The sequence below is a fragment of the Sciurus carolinensis genome, chromosome 2 (genome assembly GCF_902686445.1).
Source record: "Sciurus carolinensis chromosome 2, mSciCar1.2, whole genome shotgun sequence".
Lineage (NCBI taxonomy): Eukaryota > Metazoa > Chordata > Mammalia > Rodentia > Sciuridae > Sciurus > Sciurus carolinensis.
The window spans coordinates 172,832,199-172,852,921 of record NC_062214.1 but is presented as its reverse complement, the minus strand read 5'-3'; the positions used below and the strand labels follow the sequence as shown (position 1 = coordinate 172,852,921).

At 51.3% G+C, this 20,723-nt stretch overlaps 1 protein-coding gene across 4 annotated transcripts in view; it reads left to right on the top strand.

Annotated features, from left to right (window-relative positions):
- Ltbp2 (latent transforming growth factor beta binding protein 2) overlaps nt 1-20,723 on the top strand; it is a 100,781-nt gene that overhangs the window by 53,503 nt on the left and 26,555 nt on the right. For all 4 annotated transcript variants that reach the window (XM_047539650.1, XM_047539651.1, XM_047539652.1 and 1 more), the window contains exons 8-13: nt 92-194; nt 12,731-12,805; nt 15,991-16,113; nt 18,718-18,882; nt 19,137-19,352; nt 20,434-20,453. In XM_047539650.1, coding sequence (XP_047395606.1) covers nt 92-194; nt 12,731-12,805; nt 15,991-16,113; nt 18,718-18,882; nt 19,137-19,352; nt 20,434-20,453 — 702 coding nt within the window. The remainder of the gene's footprint in view (nt 1-91; nt 195-12,730; nt 12,806-15,990; nt 16,114-18,717; nt 18,883-19,136; nt 19,353-20,433; nt 20,454-20,723) is intronic.

Here is a 20,723-nt window from a genome sequence, read left to right as displayed (position 1 = left end):
GCATTCTGCATCCTGGGCTTACCTGGGACCGCTGTGCGCATAGCGAGGGAGGGAAGTGAAGGCTTACAGGTATCCACGGCCTCTTTTCCAGTGTGCTAATCCTCTGCTGGAGCTGACCGTCCAGGAGGACTGCTGTGGCAGTGTGGGAGCCTTCTGGGGGGTCACCTCCTGTGTTCCGTGCCCACCCAGACCAGGTGAGTGCTGGTGCTAAGGTCCAGGGTTCTGGGGAAGCTCTCCCAGGGCCTGACCTCTGCTGCAGGCCATGCCCTTGACCACCTCTGGCCCCAGGCAGTGGACAGGTTGGTACACCTGGAGGCTTTCCAGATCCTGGAAGGAGCCTCTGGCCAGCACTCAAGGATGCAGACGGCTCAGCCGGCTCAGCCCCTCTGCCCTGGCCCCTTGCTGTCTGCCTGTGAGCGGCTGCTCCTTGCTGGTGCTGGGCCGCCTCCACCAATCCCTCCCACATACGCCCCTGCCCAGGCTCCAGGGCCCAGCGGTCTTGATTTGGCGACCCAGTGTTTCCCTCATTTTCTCCCTGGAGGGACCCCCAGGTCTGCTTCTCACCACTCACCTTCTGTTCCTGTCTCCCATTCTCCACTGTCTGTCCCAGAATGTCCTCAGCCTTGGAGTGTGAGAACCCTGCATTTTTTTTGTTTTTTTTTTTGAGGGCGGAGGGTACTGGGGATTGAACCCAAGGGTGCTTTATCACTGAACTACATTCCTACATTCCTTTTTTATTTTGAGACAGGGTCAGGCTAAGTTGTTTAGGGCCTTGCAAAGTTGCTGATGCTGGCCTCAAACTTGTGATCCTTCTGCCTCAGCCTCTGGAGTCGCTGGCATGACAGGCGTGCACTGCCATGCCTGGCTCCTGCCCTCTTTTAAATGGTAAAAAAAAAAAACAAAAAAACCAACAACAAAAACCCAACATTCATTCATTCAGCAAATACCCCCAGGTATGTACCCATGTGCCGAGCACTGAGGACTCTGGAGTAAGCAAAACACCCGTTGGTGCTTGCTCTTGTGGGTGTTGGTATGACATCTGGGAGGGGTGGCAGGTGCCTGTGGCTAGGCTGGCTGCTGCCTGCTTGGGCCGGCTGCCTCCTTGGCCTGGGCCTGGCGTGTGTTCCTTTGGCCTGTCAGCAGTCAGCTCGGTGAGTGCATTTTGGAGGGGGGCCTGGAGGGAAGCCCAAAGGTGGAAGGGGCAGGGCTGCTCCCAGCGTCAGACTCAGGAGTGGAACAGTGACTACATTTTCCAGACTAAAAATAAAGTGCAGACAGCTTCTCAGTGTGATAGAAATTTGAGAGAAGCCACAAGGTTAGTATTCAGGCTCCCCGGCTCTGCCCACCAGCATCTTGGTCTGCTCATCTGTGAAGACAGTATAATGGCAGGCTTGTGAGGCTGCTGTGAAGCGTAACAGGAAGGATGCGTGCGCTCAGCCCTCGGTGGGCACGCAGCAGCTATTACGCTCGGCCTCCGCGTCTGCAGGTTCCAAATCTGCAGGCTCAACCAACCACAGGTAGAAACTCTTTGAAAACAATTCCAAGGGGCTGGGGGCGTAACTCAGTGGTAGAGGGCTTGCCTCACATGCTTGAGGCCCTGGGTTTGAGCCCCAGCACCACAAAAAGTTAAAATTCTAGAAAGTTCCAAGAAGTTAAAACTTGAGATTGTCCTGCAGCGAGCTGAAGCCACACGGATGAAGGAAGCATGGCCATGTTCTCCTGCAGCCTCCTGCTTTCCCCAGACCCTCGGTGTGCCCCCACGCACTTGAGCATGTTCACCTCAGCCCTCGTTGGGGATTCGGCCTGCGATGGCGGGGTCTGTGCTGGACACGTGCAGGCTTTTCTCTTGTCCCTGTTCCCTAAACAATACTGTAAACACCACTTACTAGTGTTCACCTGGCGGAAGGTGCTATGAGTAATCTAGGGGTGAGGTGAAGCACAAGGGAGGGTGTGCAGGTCACATGCAAATGCTACCCCATTTCATGCAAAGGACTTGAGCTCACAAGGATTTTGACATCGAGGGGCCCTGAAACCAATCTCCCATGGATACCGAGGAGCGACTGCACCGTTAGGACCGTCTTCATCATTATTAGAAGGGATCCTCAAGAAAAGCAAAAGGGACCACCCATCCACCGTGGAAAGAATTGCGTGAATGACTAAGCACCTCCCCTGCAGACCAGAGATATTTTTTCCACTTTTCTTCTTATTTTCCTTCCTCCTTCCTATCAGACCAGTTCTTGAGACTTCTAGTTCCCACAATCTGTTTAGTCAACAAATATTTACTTCGACCAGCACCCCTTTGAAGTATCCATAGTGTGTAGAGCCTGAGTGGATGGTGAGGAGGTAAAACCAGCACCTCCATCTCCAAGCTTACAGTCAAGTGGAGGTCACAGTTGGTGGGTATCAAGGAAAGAGGCTCCTGTAGTAACTGGACAAGTGCCAGGTGCTATGAGGATGTAGACAGTGGAGCCAGGCTATCATAGGTGCCCTCTCCATTTGTTCAGAACCATATTCATAAGTATAAAAATCTAGGATGCCAATAATTCCCTTAAATGTGGTGCTTTTGTGCAGAGTACAACCTGTACATCTGTACACTGTGGGGAAGCGGACCCTACCTCAAACTGGTAGATCTTAGAGGAGGTGATATCTAAGATGAGATTTGAAGAGTGATTTGGTGGTAGGACAGTCAAAGAGGCAGGGAAGAATTTAACAACCCACAAAAACTGCATATACAGGTGAGACCAGGAAAGTGAGCAACAGTCCCTGGAGCACAGTGTGCCTCTTGCTGGGCCCTGCCCAGCCCTGGCTCTCCTGAAGGAAAGCAGACGTGTCAGAAGTCATTTATGTGGGCAGGTTCTGCTCCCAAGAGCTGGCTCATGCAGACAGGGACCATTAGCCCTCCTAGGGGCATCCAGTACCTATTGCTGCTGGCCAAGGTGCTGACTTGCCCAGGAACCACCTGATCCAGTAGGACTATCCTAGGAGGGAGCAGCAAGGTGTCACCCAAGTGCCAATTCCATGATAGCTTTATCAGTTTTTCTTGTTGGGCCAGGATCATAGCTCAATAATTGTCTAGCCCTGCAAAAAAAAAAAAAAATTCTCTTTGTCTTGGAGCCTGGACGCTGCCCTGGTGTTGCCCGCGGTGTTGCCTCGGGCCTGAGAAACCCTGGAGGGGAAGAGTGGGCTAAGCAGCCAAGGACTATGGGTGAAGAAGGGAAAGAGTGGTGTCCCGTGGCTGAGGAATGGGGTTCTGGAAGGGGCCTCCCTAGAATCCTGCTTCACTGCTGGGCTCCACCTCCAGCCTTCCTTGCAGCTAAGGACTGTGCTCCTCTCGGAACCTTCCTTTGGGCCAGTCTTCAAGCCCTGAGGCATCTCAGGTTTGGCCATCAAGCATGATCCCGAGCCCTCAAGATGCAGCCCTCTGGGTGGGGGACAGCACTTAGGGTCCTGCAGGGTCCTATGGGGTCTGTTTCTTCTCTTTAACTTACTGGGCCAATTTGTGACCAGATGTTAGTGATGTTAGTGACCAGAGATATGTCAGTGATATTTGTGGGAATAAAAACTGAAGCCACCCCAGATTCTTCAATTAAGTGTCACTTCCAGTGCTTACAGGATTTTAATAGGAGCATAAGACCTGGCCTGTCCAGGACATGGGAGCCCATCAGGGATCCTGGCCAGGGACACCTGCTGTCAGTGAGAAATCCTGTGCTTGATCCCCTCAGCCAGGGCTGATGGGCAGTGGCCACATTCCTAGACCTCGGAATTGGTTCTGAGTACTGGGGAGCCTTCACTTGGGAGGATAAAGGACAGGGAGAAGACCAAAACCTGCACTTCAGGGACTGCCTGCCCACCCACCTGCACATTCATTCCTGGTCCCGTGGTGTGCCAGCCTCATGAGCTCAGCCCTCTGGTGTCCAGAGACCCTGAGCCCAGTAGAGCTGGCCAGCTCTGTCCAGGTAGTGGAGTGCAGGAACAGAGCTCTGTGGGTCAGGTGCCCCCATGCACGTGTGGGTGCAGAATCCCAGCAGCACCCAAGGCTCACCCCTACCCTTGCCACCCTCCCAGGTGGTGGCCTCCCCTGTCCCACTGTGTTTAGCAAAGCTCAGCAAGCTGGGTACAGACCCCAGGATGTCAATCACTCCAACACGCTGAACAAGAAGTAACAAAGACCAGGGCGACGTAAACACTTAAAATGCATGGAAGTGCGGGTGGGCACTGCATAGAGAAGGGGTGAGAGGCTGGGGAACCTAGCTCCATTCCTGAGCCTGGGGCTGGGGCTGAGGGGACATTGCTGTAAGCAGGCGTGACAAGCAAGCTACCGTGCAGGCCTGAGAGGCTGAAAGGATGAGCTGCTAGAATGGTTTTGGCAGGACTTCTGAGTTCTAGAACATTTTTGGCCCTAGCGGCTTTGCCTCTATTTCTCCTCTGATAGCTAGGGTTATGCCTCGTTGAGGAAGGCCGCTGCAGAATACTGCTCCTGATGGGGAAAGAGCTACCTCCAGCGTCAGTTGCATGGCACAGACAAATCCCTTTTCTTCCAGAAGAATTCTGCAGAGCTCCTTCCCGGAGAGATGGCTCCAGGAGTCAATCTAGGCTGCCTGTGGCAGCATGTCCCCCGCTGACCTTACAGGACTTAGCCGGAGCTAAGAGCCGTGTCTTCCTGACTCCTTGGGAATTATCAAAGGTCCCTGCTCAGAGCCTCTGCAGTGCCCCCTGCCAGAGTGTGGGGAACACACAACTCTCGAAAGCTACTTTGATTGAGGCCACATTTTTAAGTTACCGTATAAGACAGACATCTGGAAAGCTGGCTGCTGCCCCATCAAGCTTGGCACTGTCTGTGTCAACCCCAGGGCCCCTTTGCTGGAACAGGCGGGGCTGGCACACAGCTCGAGGCCCACAGGGGTGGCTCCAGCTGTTTGCCACGAGATCGTCTTCCGTCCGCCTGGCCTGGGATGAGTTCACCTCAGAACCCAGGCCCCTCCCTGCATCTCCAGGGACAGCTGATTCTCTCCCTCTGTCCCTTCAGGAATGTATTGTCCTTCCCTCCTAAAAACAAGAAAGATTTCCAGTTGCTGAACGGTACTCTGCTGGCCCCTCACCTCTGTGGTCACATGCATGCTCAGGATCTTGAACCTTGTTTAATGATGAAGAAAGTACAACTCAGAGAAGGCTGAGGAACTTGCCCAAGGTCACACAGCAGGGACAGGTGGGGCCAGAGCTCCAACCATGGCGTGTCTGATTCTCAGTGGACCCGGAGCTTACCCATCATTCTGGAGAGACCCGCGCCTGCCTGAAGGAGACAGAACTCAGGATACTAGATGGGAATTTCCTAGCCAAGTGGATGCACACCAGGATGGTGCAGGAGTTAGTTGTACACAAACAACAACGCCTGTCGAGAAGATTGATTGAATAGACAGGCAGGTTAGCAACACATAGCCAGGCCTACGAGTGAGTTAACAGAGACAACGTTGAAAGAATCATCTAGGCAGAAGACAGTAAGCTTGCCCATGTGGTTCTAGAGAGGAAAAAGCCAAAGTGTGGATGTTTCTGGTAAGCAGAACTCAACTTTAGCACAAGGGTCAATTGACTCAAAACTCCAGTGCCCAGCAAAGCCTGGAGCATGCTTTTCCACTGAGCTACATCCTCAGAACAGGACGTTGACTTTTGAAGGGATGAGGTTTCCTTGAAACCTTCAGCAGCAAGAATGCTTTGCCTTGCTTTGGTCCTGACCCTGGGGCATGGGGAGCATTGCAGATGGGCTCTGGGATGCCAGCCCTGGGGAGGCTGGGTAGGTGAGGGCCATGTGCGCTGGAGGGGAGGTTTGGAGCAGAGGGCCTCAGGGCAAGTCATAGCAGCAACAGCACTATTGTCACGTCAGCTTCCTTAGCAGCTGTTCATTCTGAACATTTGTGGGTGCCAGGCACCCCACTAAGGGCTTTCTCATTTTATCCTATGGTAACAGTGTTCCCAGGCATTGATTGCTACTGTGCCCATTTTACAGATGTGGAAGTTGGACCCGAAACCACAGGTCTCTCTGACTCCAGACCCCTGCTTCCAGTGGCTCTTGAAATGTGCCTGCCTGAGCTCCTCCGTGTGTGTTGGCTCAGGCACGGCTAAACTAGAAGACCCCGGCTTGAGCAACAGCTGTGCTGGGGTGGGGGTCCCAGTCCCCTGCCCTAGAGAAATGGGATTTTCAGAATTCCAGTTGTTAGGCTTAAAAGCAGAGTCTCCTTGGGCTAGTGATAGTCTGAGAGCTTCTCCCAAGGGACTAGAAACCTCCTGGGAGTTGGGCCCCAGACTGAGCCAACTCCCTCCCTACCAGCAGGGGTGGGCAGGCGTCCATGAGGCATATCTGTCCTGCAGGGCTCCAGGGAAGGCTGGGTCCTGTGGCTGGAGACTCCTGTCTGAGCTGGAGGTCTGCCCAGCCCCTCTCCACCTCACTGTTTGTGAGCCATTGAATTCAGTGCCACTCTGAGGAAACAGTCAGAGGCCATCTCTGGGAGAAATGTCCATCATCACCAAGGGGAGCTGCTGGCACCTCACCAAGGAGGAAAATCTGAACAGTGGACATTATGTTTGTTACTAAAATTCGTTGACCATTGGGCTCAGAGTTTCACATGCTTATTTAGTGTTCACAATAGCCCCATGAGGAAGGACTTGTCATTCCATTTTATTAATAAGAAAACCCAGGCCCAGAGAGGTTGAGTAACTCACCCAAATTCATCCAGCTGGTACAGGGTAGCAGGCCAGGGTGCTGTCCTGCAGAGTTGCAGGAAAGAAGGAAGGGTGGGAGGGAAAGGAAGGGCGGGAGGGCATGAGAGGGAAAGGCAGGGGAGGGCAGGGGAGGGCACTAGTCCTTGGGAAGCAGCCCCTGGGGACATAGCAGGCATCGTGCTAGGTTCTGTGTGATGTTTGTTGTTTCTGCAAAGTTAATCCTCATGACAACTACAAACTGAGTTTCTGTCCCCCCTTCTATAGATGAAAAACTCCAGATTGAAAGAGGGTAAATGTGCTCTGGTCACAGAGTGAGACAGAGCAGAGTCAGTAATTCGATGTGGGTCCAGTGGCCCTAGCACCCTGTGGGGGAGTAGGAGTTTCTCTCCAGTGAACATGCCTGAGGTTGCAAATCCAGCGGGCCAAGGCTCCAGCCTGTTCCTGTGCCCCTGCATCACCACGCTCAGCCTCATCAGCTATGTGAGAGTTTTCGGTGGGCAGAGAGGATGTGCTGAAGGGACCGTCCACCTCTCTGGGCTGTGGGCACCTGTCATTTGCAGGCTGAGATCATCAGGCTTGTCAACAGCACCGTGGCCAGACACATGTTTTCACGTCTCCTCCCAGTTCTGCATGTGGAGTGGGGGCCAAACCCTTCTCCAGCGATGAGTTTGCCTCTGTGGGAGTCCTTGCAGCTGGGGGAGAATGAGCAGGACAGGGCAGGATGCAGCCAGGGACCCTCTGCTCCTTTCTCCAGTCTGTGAACAATAGGAGCGCAGCGTGGGTGGACAGGGCAGAGGTTAAGGGCCAGAAGAGCTGAAGTCAAGGCCTAGAGACCATGTGGCCCCATGCCCGCCCTAAGTGGCTCCCATGCATTTTGTGGTATTTAGACTCCTTGGAGTTCAAGCTGATCCCAGCGGGCCCCTTGGGAGCTGCATTGGTTTTGTGGGGTCTAAGCGTGCCAACTGCAAGGAGGCCGAAGCCCCCAAGTGTCTCCTTGAAGCACCGTGGGAATCACAGCTTAGCCACTCTCTCAAGATCTCAAGATCTCAAATTCTCTCCTCTCTCCTCTGACCCATTCTTAGGTCCTAGATCCGGTGCGGGACCATGAGGGTTGGGACAGGCCCTCACCCCTTCCTTTGTCAATTCCGCTTGGCACTTTGGTTAGACACGTTGCAGGGTGCTTGTCCAATATCTGATGAGTTCTTCTGGCCTCCTTCTGAGTACCTCTACATTTTGCTTTCCATTCCTTCTCATAATCCCTTGTTTAAAAAAAAAAAAAAAAGCGGGGTATCTCAGGAAGGGTATAAGCTTCCTGCTGGGTGGCTGTCTCCCTTGGCCTCCCCCGGACCTTAGGGTTCTCTTCCTAGACAACTCCTAAGGCTTGTTGTGAATTCATCCGTTAGTTTATCTCGAGGCAGCAGAAAGAATGGTTCAGAATTTCTCCTCTGGAGCCAGACTGCCTAGGTTCCTAATGCCAGCTCCACCCTCAGGCACATTTCCTGACTTCTCTGTGCCTTGGTTTGCTCATCTGTAAAATGGGAATAAGTAAGCATTATTGCTTACTTAGGTTGTCACGAGGACTAAATAAGTTAATACACATAGAATCTTTATAGTAGGGCTTGCCTGGAGTAAATGTTGTCCTGGTGTTTGCTATTATTATTCGTCTCCATTTGAACAGCATGCCCATTTGGCTCCAGGTGCTGGCTTGGCATGAGAGGCAGAGCAATGATCTGATGAAATCTCTATCCTCACAGAGTTTATGCTTAGTGAGGAGATGGACAAGCAAACAGGCAGTCACAACACAGCAAGTTGCATGCTGGGACCGGAGAATGCTGATGTGTGTTGGGGTGCGTGGGATGGGGTGGAGGGGTGTATTGTTTGACTTTGCTGGTGACTGAATTCCTACCCCGGGCTGCATGGCCACTTCTGATTTCTTTCTTCGAAGGAGCTTTAAGCTGATTTTTCTGGCTTGGATGTTAACTTGGTCTTACAGATGCTGGGCACCAGCTGCTCATGTGAGGGGTGAGGAAGGAAGCTGAGAGCCCTGGGGGAGGAGGAGGGGTTATTTGGTGATGCAAAAACTGGAGCATCACCAGAGACAGTGACTTGGTGCTTGGTTCTCTCTAGGAGCCTGCCTTCACGAAGCATTGACCAGCCCTTCTCTCCAGCCCAGCAAGAGCACAGAGTCCCCTTACCAAGGCAGGAAGTGAAGTCACTTTATAGAAAGAATCTGTCTCTAGACTAACGAATGCAGCTGGGTCCTCCTAGCATCACACATTCCTTGAGTTCTCAGGGTATTCTGCAGGTGCCAACAGCTGGTTCCCCTCTAGCTCCAACTCTATCCACGCTCTCTGCCTCTCCTTTCCAGATCACTGAAGGAGCAAAGACCTTCCACCTAACTTCTCCCTCTTGACATCTGGAGAGGCTATGCTGCCCTGGCTTGCTGGCTCATCCACAAACCCCCAGCCTCTCTCTGTCTCTGTCTCTGTCTCTGTCTTGCAGAGGGGCAGTGGAGTATCATAGAAAGGACATGGCCTTTGGCTGGAGGTCTAGATTCAACCCCAGCTAACTTCCTCACCTGGGCAAGTTACTTAACCTCTCTGAGCATGGCTTTCCTAATCTGTAAAATGGGGATAAGGAACCCTGCCTTACAGAGTTAGAAACAGACAGGACAGCACGCTCCAGTGTCCTTACAGCTCCGAAGTGTCGCATCCATGTTTCTGGGTATTATTCCTCAGTCTGCTGGCAACTGCCCTGCGTTCTCCCCCCACCTCTGCTCTTCATAGTGTTCAGAGGCTACATCCAATCGCAGGCTGCTTTCTGAGGCTTCCCCACAACCTTCTCCCTTCCCTCCTCTCTGTCCTCAGTTCATACCACCAGGCTCCATGCCAGGGACACGCATGTTTCCCAGCCTCGCTCCCATCTTTCTGTCTCAATCTCAGCATTTTCAGAATCCACATTGATCTCCATGAAAGTGGGCCAGAGCCCAGTCTCCACAGCAGGCTGTTCAAGACAGGCCATGGCAAGAAAAAAAATGTTAGAACTTCAATTCACATTTTAAAAAATTAAATATTAAGCTTTACTAGTGTATGTCCTCACTGGCCTGTCTGGATGTCAGACTCACATATCTTGTTTGGTATGTGATGTGTCCTCAGGGAAGGGGTGTTCCAGGAGACTGTGGCACTTCCTTGTGTTTGTCTTTGTCACATAACAACATAGCATGGTTCCCAGCACTCGGTTGACTGGACTTTTATGTTGCCTGGTGTTAACAAAACCAACCCTCACAAACACTTCCCGCAAAGAAACCATGGGTTCAGAATAATACTCCTAGCATGATTGCAAGCAATCATGAGAAATGTAATGTTGACCTTCCTCGGGACGATGCTCCTCTAACATTCTGTCAGCCTTATCCCAAGGGAAAGATAATGACGACCTACCAGATGTGACATAAAAGGTAACCTAAGAGCCAAATGATCAAGAATCTATAAAATATAGATGTGTATCTTCTATGATCAATAACAGACCTTTCCTTTAGTGTGTAATGTGCCCGGAGAGAGCAGCTATGATGGAATAAAATCTACTGTTATTAGAAAAAAATTTGACAAACACTGCGATACTCAAACTATAAATCTCTCTCTCTCTCTCTCTCTGTCTCTCTCTCTCTGTCTCTCTCTCTCTCTCCCCCTCCCCCCCTTCTTTCCTCCCTTCCTTCCTTCCTATCCAGGGAACCACTCAGCCACATCCCCAAACCATTTCATTTTTCATTTTGAGACCGGGTCTCACTAAGTTCCTTAGGGCCTTGCTAAATTGCTGAGGCTGCTCTTGAACTTGCAATCCTCCTGCCTCAGATTCCCAGGTTGCTGGAATTACAGGTGTGCACCTTTGGGCCTGGCTGAAAGTATAAATATTTCTAACATGTCTCTTGGTATTTGCAAGAATCTATTTCAACAACAGAACATATGAAGAACTAATTTTTTTGTAAATCACTAAAGAAAAGAAAAGCCAGAGCACATATATTTTTAATAATTACATGACTTATTGGATAAAAATAAACTTCAGCAAACAGTTCTGCAAGTGTAACTGGTGGTGTTTGACTGAAATGAAAAGGAACTGTGGAGCCCCGCATGGCAGACCCAGCACACAGACCTGTGTTCCCAGCTCCTTGGGTGACTGAGGTGGGAAGATCACGTGAGCCCAAGGAGTTCAAGGCCAGCCTGGGCAGCATAGTGAGGCTCTCATCGAGAGAGAGAGAGAGAGAGAGAGAGTGAGAGAGAGAATGAGAGAGAGAGAGAGAGAGAGAGAGAGAGAGAATGAGAGAGAGAATGAGAATTGGAGTAAGGTGACAGGGAAGGAGAGACAAGCTATTGTCCCAAGGGAATCAAAGCCCATAGGACGTCATGTGTAGCTAACTTGGCAAAGCCAGGGGTATCTTTTTATGAAATTCTGTATGGAATAGGCCTGTGAAAGTCACTTGTGCCCTTGAGGACCACTTTCTATGTCTTGGCACAGGAATCATGAAACTTAAAGATGAGTTCCGCCTGGATTGTTTCGTTTTGTCGTGGTGCTGGGGATGGAACCCAGGGCTCATATATGCTAGGCAAGCACATCTCCCACCCACTTTTTAAAAATTTTTTTAAAGAAAAAGATGATGTTCTGTGTTTGCTGCCCTTTCCAGCAACGGGAGGGGTCTGTGAATAGTGAGCTACCTGCAGGAGTTCTCCTAGAAGGTGGGCACTCTGTCTCTCTATAGTAATGGAGATGTGTCCCTGTTTTATTTAATGTCAGTAGTTTGGAATTGTTGTTTCTACATGGAAAAGGGGGGATGTTGTGAAATCAAGGCAGGTTGTGTATCAGCTTAAAAGACTGGTAATCATGTCCTTGTTAGTCAATCTGTAATCATACATCTCCTGTTTATCTGTAATTATTTCAAAAAATAAAGGCTGTTGAGACATATGTTATATTGTTTAACATGAATATAGTACAATATATACTGTATATAATATTATAACTATGAGGTATGAAGTCGGTTAGAGGAAAAATTACTTTCTTTGTATTTTTAAAAAAATTTTAGCAGTTACAATGAATCGAAATGCAGTCTGTAAAAATATAAATAAATAAATAAAAACATATTTAGCTGGGCCCAGTGGTGGCACACACCTGTAATCCCAGTGGCTTGGGAGGCTGAAGCAGGAGGACTGTGAGTTCAAAGCCAGCCTCAGCAAAAGCAAGGCGCTAAGCAACTCAGTGAGACCCTGTCTCTAAATAAAATACAAAATAGGGCTGGGGATGTGGCTCAGGGGTTGAGCGCCCCTGAGTTCAATCCCTGGTACCAAAAAAAAAAAAAAATTTTTTTTTTTTAGTTGACAATAATTGAATACACACACACACACACACACACACACATATACATATACACACAAACATATATGATATACAGCATGATGTTTTGAAATATGAATACACTGTGGAGTGGCTAACTCAAGCTAATTAGCATGTTATTACCTTGCATGTAAGATGCATGTTAATTAGTTCCATTATTTTTTGGTGTTTTTATTTTTGTGGTGAGTACACTTAAAATCCTTGTGATATTTTTAAGCATATAATACATTGTTGTTAATTATAGTCACCATGTCATAGAATAGATCTCTTGAACTTATTCCTCCTGACTAGCTGAAATTTGTACCTTTGACTAAGATCTCCCCAGCCCCTGGGAACTACATTCGGCTCTGATTCTGTGTATTGCCTTTTCATAGTCCACACCGAGGGGAGAGCGTGCTGTATTTGTCTTTCTGGGCCAGGCTTATTTCACCCAATATCATTTTGAACACTAGCAAGGTGGGCCGAGTGGAGCCTGGTGAGAGGGAGGTGGTGCAGTGACCCAGGGCGATGGCTTGGGGGGCCGGGCCACAGAGCTGCTGAGTAGGTCAGACATCCAGACCGCACCTCACTTCCCAGTGTGAGTGACAGAGGAGCCAGGAGCCCTCCAGTGAGACCTGTCTCTACCTTCACTCCTCAGCCTCCCCTGTGATTGAAAATGGCCAGCTGGAATGCCCCCAGGGGTACAAGAGACTGAACCTCACTCACTGCCAAGGTAAGAATAACCCAGGCCAGGGCTGGGCTAGAGTGGAAATAATGGGGCCTGCTCTGGGGGTGGCAACCCCCGGAAAGGAGGAATGTCTGTCACTGCCTGGGTGGCCTCCCCTGGCACCGGCATATGGAAACTGCTGATTGGGGCTGCTGGTTCCAGGAGCCAAAGGAAGCCAGGGACTTGCTTAAGGAGTCAAACTCCCTTCAATTCCCCATCTTTACCTGTGCCCACCTGGACCATGGCCAGGTGACCTCTAGGGCTGTGTGTGCTCCCCGGAAAGGGAGGAATTTCCACTGAGGTGAGGGATCAAGTCAGCCTGAGCTGGTGGGGACTGTGAGATTTTCCCAACAAGGCACCTTTGGCTGCTCAGGCCTCCCTCCTACCTGCCTCACCCCACGGCCAGGAAAAGGAAAGAAACTTGTGCAGGTGGCCCAGAAGGGGGACCATGAAGCCCAGCGCCTGCCCTGGCCAGGCTGATGGGCTCTGTGGGCCAGCTGAGGCTGGGGTGTTTGCATTACAGAGCCCACAGAGGAGCCTGGCCCCTGGGCACCTTGGGACAAAGGATGAAGGAGGGGCTTGGCCATGGCTTTGTCACTACTAGAAGTTAAGAGAGGGTGGGAAGTGGGACCTGGATGGCGAAGGGACTGGAAGCCTTAGCGGAGGGGAAACTACTGCCACTGAGCAGAATCAGGCTGAGTGGGAGCCCTACTGGGATGTGGGCCTGTGATCTGAGCGGTGCCTCCTGCCAGTGAGTGGCTCCTGGGCTGGTGAGGTCAGTGGGGAGCCCAGACAGCTTCCCTTTGGAGAACTCTGACAACCGGATCAGGGGTCTGCAAGATTTGCTTTGGATGAAGTTGGGTTGGAGTCAGGCCATTGCCCCAGATTGCCCCCTAAGTCCCTTCCACAGGGAGGCTTCTTCAGGAGGGAGAAGCCCTAGGAAGCCTGGGTGACTGACTGTCACCCAGGGTACCAGGCTGTGGAAGGAATTTCTGGCACGAGGATAAGAAAAGGTGCTTGGACCAGGCAAAAGGGAAGGCCTCTGGTCCAGCTAGCCCAGGGTCAACTTCCCCAAGGCAGTGGGCAAAGGGCCCAGTGAACTGCGGGTGTGGGGAGAACCCTGTATTTTTGCCCTTGGTGGCACAGTATGGCTGTTCATATCTAAACCATTCTCAGCTTCCTCTCCTGCTAGCTTTACCAGTCTGGAGTTTGATGGCTATTCTCAGGATCTCAAATGAGCTTCTCTCCCTTCCTTTTTAGAGCTCCTGGCATACAGAATACCAAGCCCCGTCCCACAGTCCTGCCCCCTCAACCAACCCTGTCCCATGTCTGTGACTATGGTCCCCATATCTTAAAAGGGACTTACCTACCTCTGCATCCACAGGCCCTATCCCTCCTCTCTCTCCAGCATCCCTTCCTATTTCCAAAGAATATGGGAGTGGGATCTCTGAGCAACATCTACTGTGCTAGTTGCTAAATACAGAGTAATAGGTAAGACCCAGTCCCTTCCTTAGGTGAAGATGGTTCCCTAAACAATTACTTACAAGAGAAAGTTCTTGATGGGTGCCATGGGACTCCATGGTGGGTTCCTATCCCAGACCGGCAGGATCAGGGAGAAGTGGTACTCAAACCAAGACTTTTAAAAATGAGCACAAGTTGGTCAGCTAAAGGGGGTGCAGACTTTCCAGGCAGAGGGGATAAACACAGGGACAGTATGAGCTGACTGGAGTGTCTGAGAGGTGCTAGGCTCCCAGCCTAGGGACGCACAGGAGGTAGGTAGCACAGGCAGCTTTGAAAAATGGAGGAGAGCCTTGGATACCATGTTATGGGTTAGGGGCTCCCTCTTGGAGTGATGAGGAGCCCAGAAGCTTCTCAAGTGAAGGGAGGCGCATCAGATTTGTGAGAAGATATATCACTCTGGACAATCTGGAGGCAGGTGGATGGGTTCCCCTTCCTAGCTCTCAGTGACATCTCCCAGGTGCCTCTGCTGTGATGGGGCATCCTACCAAGTCATACTACCCCTTGGTATCCTAACTGTGTCATCTTATGGCCTCTTCTTCCTGAGCCAATTTCCCCAAACTACAGGTGAACAAGTGACTCATGACAGTGGGCTTCCTGGGTTATCTCCCAGCCCCAGAGATGGCTGGCCCTGGCCTTTCATGCTCAGCATCTATGCTGCTATCATGGCCAACAGAGGCACTGTCTTCTTGGAGTGTGAGGATTGGGACTTCCCCTTGGCAGGAAGAAGTATGCAGCCTGAGAAGTTCTAGACATTATAGAGGAAGCTAGTGCACCTCCTTGCCTGAAGAAGAGCACAAGCCCCATGGGCTTGGGGGTGTGCAGCCTGGCTGAGGGGGTTTGCGAGGCCTGCAGACATGCCTCCTAGCCCTCTGCCTCTGCTCACCCTTGCCGACTCTCCTTCTCTCTGTGCCACCCTTGCTGACTCTCCTTCTCTCTGCTCCTCCCTTCCCAGCCCCTTCAGCACCGCCCCTCAGCTTCCTGTTTCCTGTTCCCTCCCTGCAGACATTTACCAAGGGTCTTGGGCTCTGCTCAGGGTCTCTCAGGGAAGGTTCAACAGGACTTGGCTGTCATTCGCCTCTCCAACCCAGACAGCCCCATCTCTGTTTCCTTACCATGTCACTTATGAAAGTTACCAGGGCTGAGAGCTTCAGTTTCTTCATCTATAAAATGAGGACACATGGACCTACTTGGCAGATTTGTTTGTGAGAGTTAAATGGAGAAGTGTACCTTAAATACCCAGCATAGTTTGCAGCATGTAATAGTCATGTCATAAACATTAGCTCTTACTATTAGGACCATTATTACTTACCAATTATTGAACCAAGCAGTTTACAATTTTTCTCTTTTTTTAAAGTATTTTTTTATTTATAAATGAATATCTTTATATTTACTTATTTCCATGTGGTACTGAGGATCAAACCCAGTCACCAATGAGCCACAGCCCCAGCCCTGCTATTTTTCTCTTATTTTATCCTTCCAAAAACACTGTCTCGTAGTTCTCCCATTTTGCAAATGAAGAAACTGAGGCACAGAGAGAAGGATCACACTCGAGAAACAGTAGCTGTTCTTGTCCTTCTGTTTGAAGACAGCATTCTCAGATCCATGTGTAGCCCTCCCTATCATCAGGCCTCAGTGGGGCCGGTGCTTGGTCATCTCCTCCACCCCTACAGATATCAATGAGTGCTTGACCCTGGGCCTGTGCAAGGACTCGGAGTGCGTGAACACCCGGGGCAGCTACCTGTGCACCTGCAGACCTGGCCTCATGCTGGATCCTTCGAGAAGCCGCTGTGTATGTGAGTGCTGGCAGGGACCAGGGGTGGGGGACACCCTCCGGGTGCACCAGCCAAGCCCAGAACAGTATATTTCCCTGGGCCCCATCACCCTGTGCCCAGGGCCAGTGTCTGCTACTCAACCTGGTGTCGGGCCAATGAATAAATCCAAGCTGCTCATCCCATAGGAACAGAGGTACTTACTGCCTCCTGTTCTGCCTGAGCTTTCCTCCTGGGGCTTTGCAGGTTGAAATTCAGCCCCTGTAGGTGACTGCTTGTTTTTTCTCTGATTATTTCTCTCCCATGTGCTACCCGACTGACTTGGGGTACACGTACTGCTTCTTACTGTAGCATGTGGTTGAGCCATGGCTGCGTCTTCCAGTGCCTGAGCTTAGCAGCCTGGTCACATGGCTCAGTGACCTTTCTTAAAGGACCATACACAGATCAGTGATGCAGCTAACTGATCCCAGGGCCTTTCCATAATCTCATGGTCCCTTCTGAATGTCCATGAACACATGTGTCATGAGTCATGAGCATTAGCATTGTGAACATATGTGTGTGTGTGTGTGTGTGTGCAGGTACACACGACAACTGTTTTCTTCCAGTTACCTCTGTAGTTTTCCACTTGGAGGGGTGCAGGCTGGCAGTTCCCACTCCCCCTTCCTGGTGGCAGAGTTGATACCACAGCCCAGAAGGGGGTTTTGTTGGGCAGGAAGGCCAGACCAGAGCTGAACAAACTGGTACTGACTGGCCCCTGGGATGCAACCACTTCCGGCTCAGCAGGACTACCTGCAGCAGCCAGTTCTTTGGTCTGCAAAGGGCCTGGTACTGGGACTAGGAAGGACACAGGGAGGAATGAGACTCTGGTGCCACCCAGAGGGAGTAGCCCATGGGAAGGGAGACTAGGCCCAGTGTCTCCAGGCAGGAACCTTAGGAGGGGGACTGGGAGAGTGAAGGAGCCCAGAAAGGGAGAACACGTACGGCAGCCCTCAGGGAACATCACGGGGGCAATGAAGAGTAATGAAAGCCTTGAGGGGCTTTCAACCCTTCCTTCTCCTCCATGTCACTTAAGATTCTTTTATGAAACACATGTGTTCAACATCCAAGGTGACTCATTTATTAGTCCCAGGAAGAGACCTTTAATTCAGGGAAGCTTTTCATTTTCTCTCCCTCCTCAGTGTTACTCCCCACAAGCTCCTCCAGTGATTCCTCACCCTGTGGGCAGGAGGTGGTGGGTATTTTTCCCTCCCTCCCTTGCTGCACCTGAGCAATGTCAGCAGTCACCTACAGGGGCTGGTCCAGCTTCCTGATAGTCCCCCTGGGATCATCTCCCCCCTGGAACTCAGGGACAGAATCCTTCCTTCCCAAAGGAACTGGCTATCAGAGGCAGAGACTGCTTCTGAAGATTCAGGGACTCATGAACTGGTGGACAGTTTACCTGTGTGTAGCACATGACCTTGACAAGTCACTCTCACATACCTTGCTCCTATTTCCACGGCACTATAAGGGTATACTAGTCAAGAGTCCCTGGATTGCAAGTGACAGAAAACCAACACAAACTGCCTTAAGTGAAAAAGAATGAAATGATCAACAAAACTAGGAAGTGAGGGAGTAAGTGTGGCCTCGTTGGTTGGACCCAGTCGCCCACAGCATGTGCAGGATGTTTCTTGCTCTCTATCCTGTGTCAGTTTCATAGTTCCTTCAAAGGTGGCTGCCAGACGCCATTGTCTCCCATTCTCTCTGTCTTGCAAACTCAATTTAAAAATGAGAACCCCTTTTCTAACAACCCAGGTCAAGTCCCACAGCTTATTATCTTCAGGCCTATCTGGTCAAGTGCCCATCCCTGACTCAGTCACTGACCAGGGGTATGGACTATGCTTCCTCAGGCAGGAGGAGGGCCAAGGTTGGGCGTGGGACAGAATCCATAGAAACCAAGGTGCTGACACCATAATATGGGCACAGATGCTGGGAAGGCATAAACAGAGGAACCCACTACCAAGGCACGTCAGCATCATCAGCATCACATATGCCGAGGCCAAGGCCCAGTGAGTTGTGTAGCTGAGCAAGAGCAGGGATTTGAACTTGGTCTGCTAATTCTTGCTTCTGACCAAGGCTCCCAGGATCATGGACACCTCAGCCTTGATTGTTGTCCTCTTCATTCTTCCTTCACTGACCCACAGAGTCTAGTCTACCCTCTAGGGAATAAAATCTCTTGCAAACTGGCCAGGCCTCCCATCTTCCACTGAGATAATATGTCAGAGAATATTCTTCAGTATTTACCCTCAAAGTACAAGAAAAGGGACACCAGAGGACTTTGGTGAATACTGGAAAGCAGCAGCTGGAGACAAGAAACTTCCTTCTTACTCCCTGTTCTCGAGTTCTGCATGTGAGGAGGGGGAGCCCAGGGCCTCACCAAGTGGATAACAGGAGGAGACCTGGAAGCATTCCACTCAGACATTCCTCCTAAAGTTCTTGGGAGCATTTTCAGGGTCCCCAAATTCCAGACTGAGACATAGGCCAGGCTAGTTTGAGCACAGGAGGCCAGACATACTTCTACTCGCGGCCCTCAGTCTGCACTTTCCCCTCCCTCTGGCCACCTGCCATCACCATGGGTTGTGTCTGTTGCAGCGGACAAGGCCGTCTCCATGCAGCAGGGACTGTGCTACCGGTCGCTGGGGACTGGCACCTGCGCCCTGCCTTTGGTCCAGCAGATCACCAAGCAGATATGCTGCTGCAGCCGTGTGGGCAAAGCATGGGGAAGCAAGTGTGAGAAATGTCCCCTGCCTGGCACAGGTAACCCCCTGTCCCCATCCCAGCTCTGGCTATCAAGGGGCTTCCTCAAAGCCAGCAGCCATTTTCCCCAGACTGGGTAGACGCCTCTCAAGCCAGAGGACTCTTGGTCTTCCCTCCCTGCTTAAGTACTTTTCCTGGCCTGGGGCTTCGTCCTTCCTTACTGCCACAATTGTCCCACAAAGGGTGGGGAGGGAGGGTCTGGTCTCCTGCAGGAACAGTGTCACTCAGTTTGTCCTCTGGTGCTGGCTTTGCAGAGGCCTTCAGGGAGATCTGCCCTGCTGGCCATGGTTACACCTACTCAAGCTCAGACATCCGCCTGTCCATGAGGAAAGCTGAGGAAGAGGAACTGGCCGGACCCTCGAGGGAGCAAAGGCAGAAGAGCAGTGGACCCCTGCCCCAGCCAGCAGAGAGGCAGCCACTCCGGGCAGCCACTGACACCTGGCTTGAAGCTGGGACCATTCCCGATAAGGGTATCTAGACTGTGGGAGATAACTGAGGGGTTCTGCTTTCTTCTAAGGTTTTAGCACCTCAAAGAGGCTTGAGGTGTTTCTCCTGGGTTCCTGGGGTCTCATTTTGGGGGCATTAAGAAAGGAAGCATGAAGCAGCAGCATGCAGCTCTGGGAGCCCTCTCTCATGGCCTGACTTGACAGGAAGGCTTCATTTCCCTTTCCTATATGAGGTCAGGAAGTGCCACTTCCCAGGGGGGTGCTCGTGGAGGTGGGAGAGGTCTGCAGCAACCCTTCCCCAGCTGACCAGGCCTCTCCACCCCCTGCCCAGCTATGCAACTTTTGGGTCTGGGGGTTACTGTGCTTGCAAGTGAATCCTGAAATATCTGTAGGATTTTGACCTCCTGCCCTGGCTTTGGGGTCTGAGCACTAATTCCAGCTCAGTTGCCTAGGACTCAGGAGGTGCCAGGTCAGAAAGAGCCTGGGTTTGAAGCTCCTTGGCAGGTGCTCTGGAAAACCATGAAGTCACGCCCAGGTTACTAGGAACACTGAATGGAGGAAGCCATGAGTGTATCAGGACCAGGTCAACTATATGATCACCAAAATGGCCCCAAGAATCTGAAACACACAAGACAGGGAGGACAGAACCCCTGTTTTCATAAATGTGAGCACTGGCCAAGCCAGGAGCAACTCCTCCTTCTAGAACTGTTCCCTGGCCCTTTACCCAGGGCAAGGGTATGAGTGACCCATGTGACTGGAAGAAGGAGATGGCAATGCAAGGAGGTGGGTCATAGGACTGATGGGGTGGACTGGCCTGGAGGGGTGGGACTTCCATCACTGGAGACCTTAGAGGAAATTGGGAGACTTCCCTTCACCAAGCGAGAAGCTGCGCTGGGCTACCTGCAGGCCCTGCAGACCTAGGCTTCTGTGACGATCAGTCCCGATGGGTAGAAGTAGCAGGCAGAGGCAGGTAAGAAGAGTCAATCTGTGCTGCTCACATCTGGGGACACAGTCAGGGTATAGACTGTGAAGCAGCCAGGTCATGGGCGGAGAGCAGAGGGCTGCTACTTCTCCCTGAGCTCATGCTCTACCTTTTCCTCCCCAGGTGACTCTCAGGCTGGTCAGGTGAGTGAGTCCTCCTACCAGGGATAGGTGGTATCAAGGTGGTAGAAAGTGGGAACTGGCAGCCACTGGAGCCCCAGGGAAGTGTCCCATGAGGAAGGAAAAGGAAAAGGATAGACTCGTCTTTCAAGGATAGACTCTCCTCTCATGTCGTATTTTACTGGGGAGATGATGTAGTGGCAGGGAGGAAGAGAGGTGCTGATCTGAAGACCCTATTGGCTCCTAATGGCAATGAGAAAACCAGTCCTGATTATGGAGCAACCTGTGCAAGCT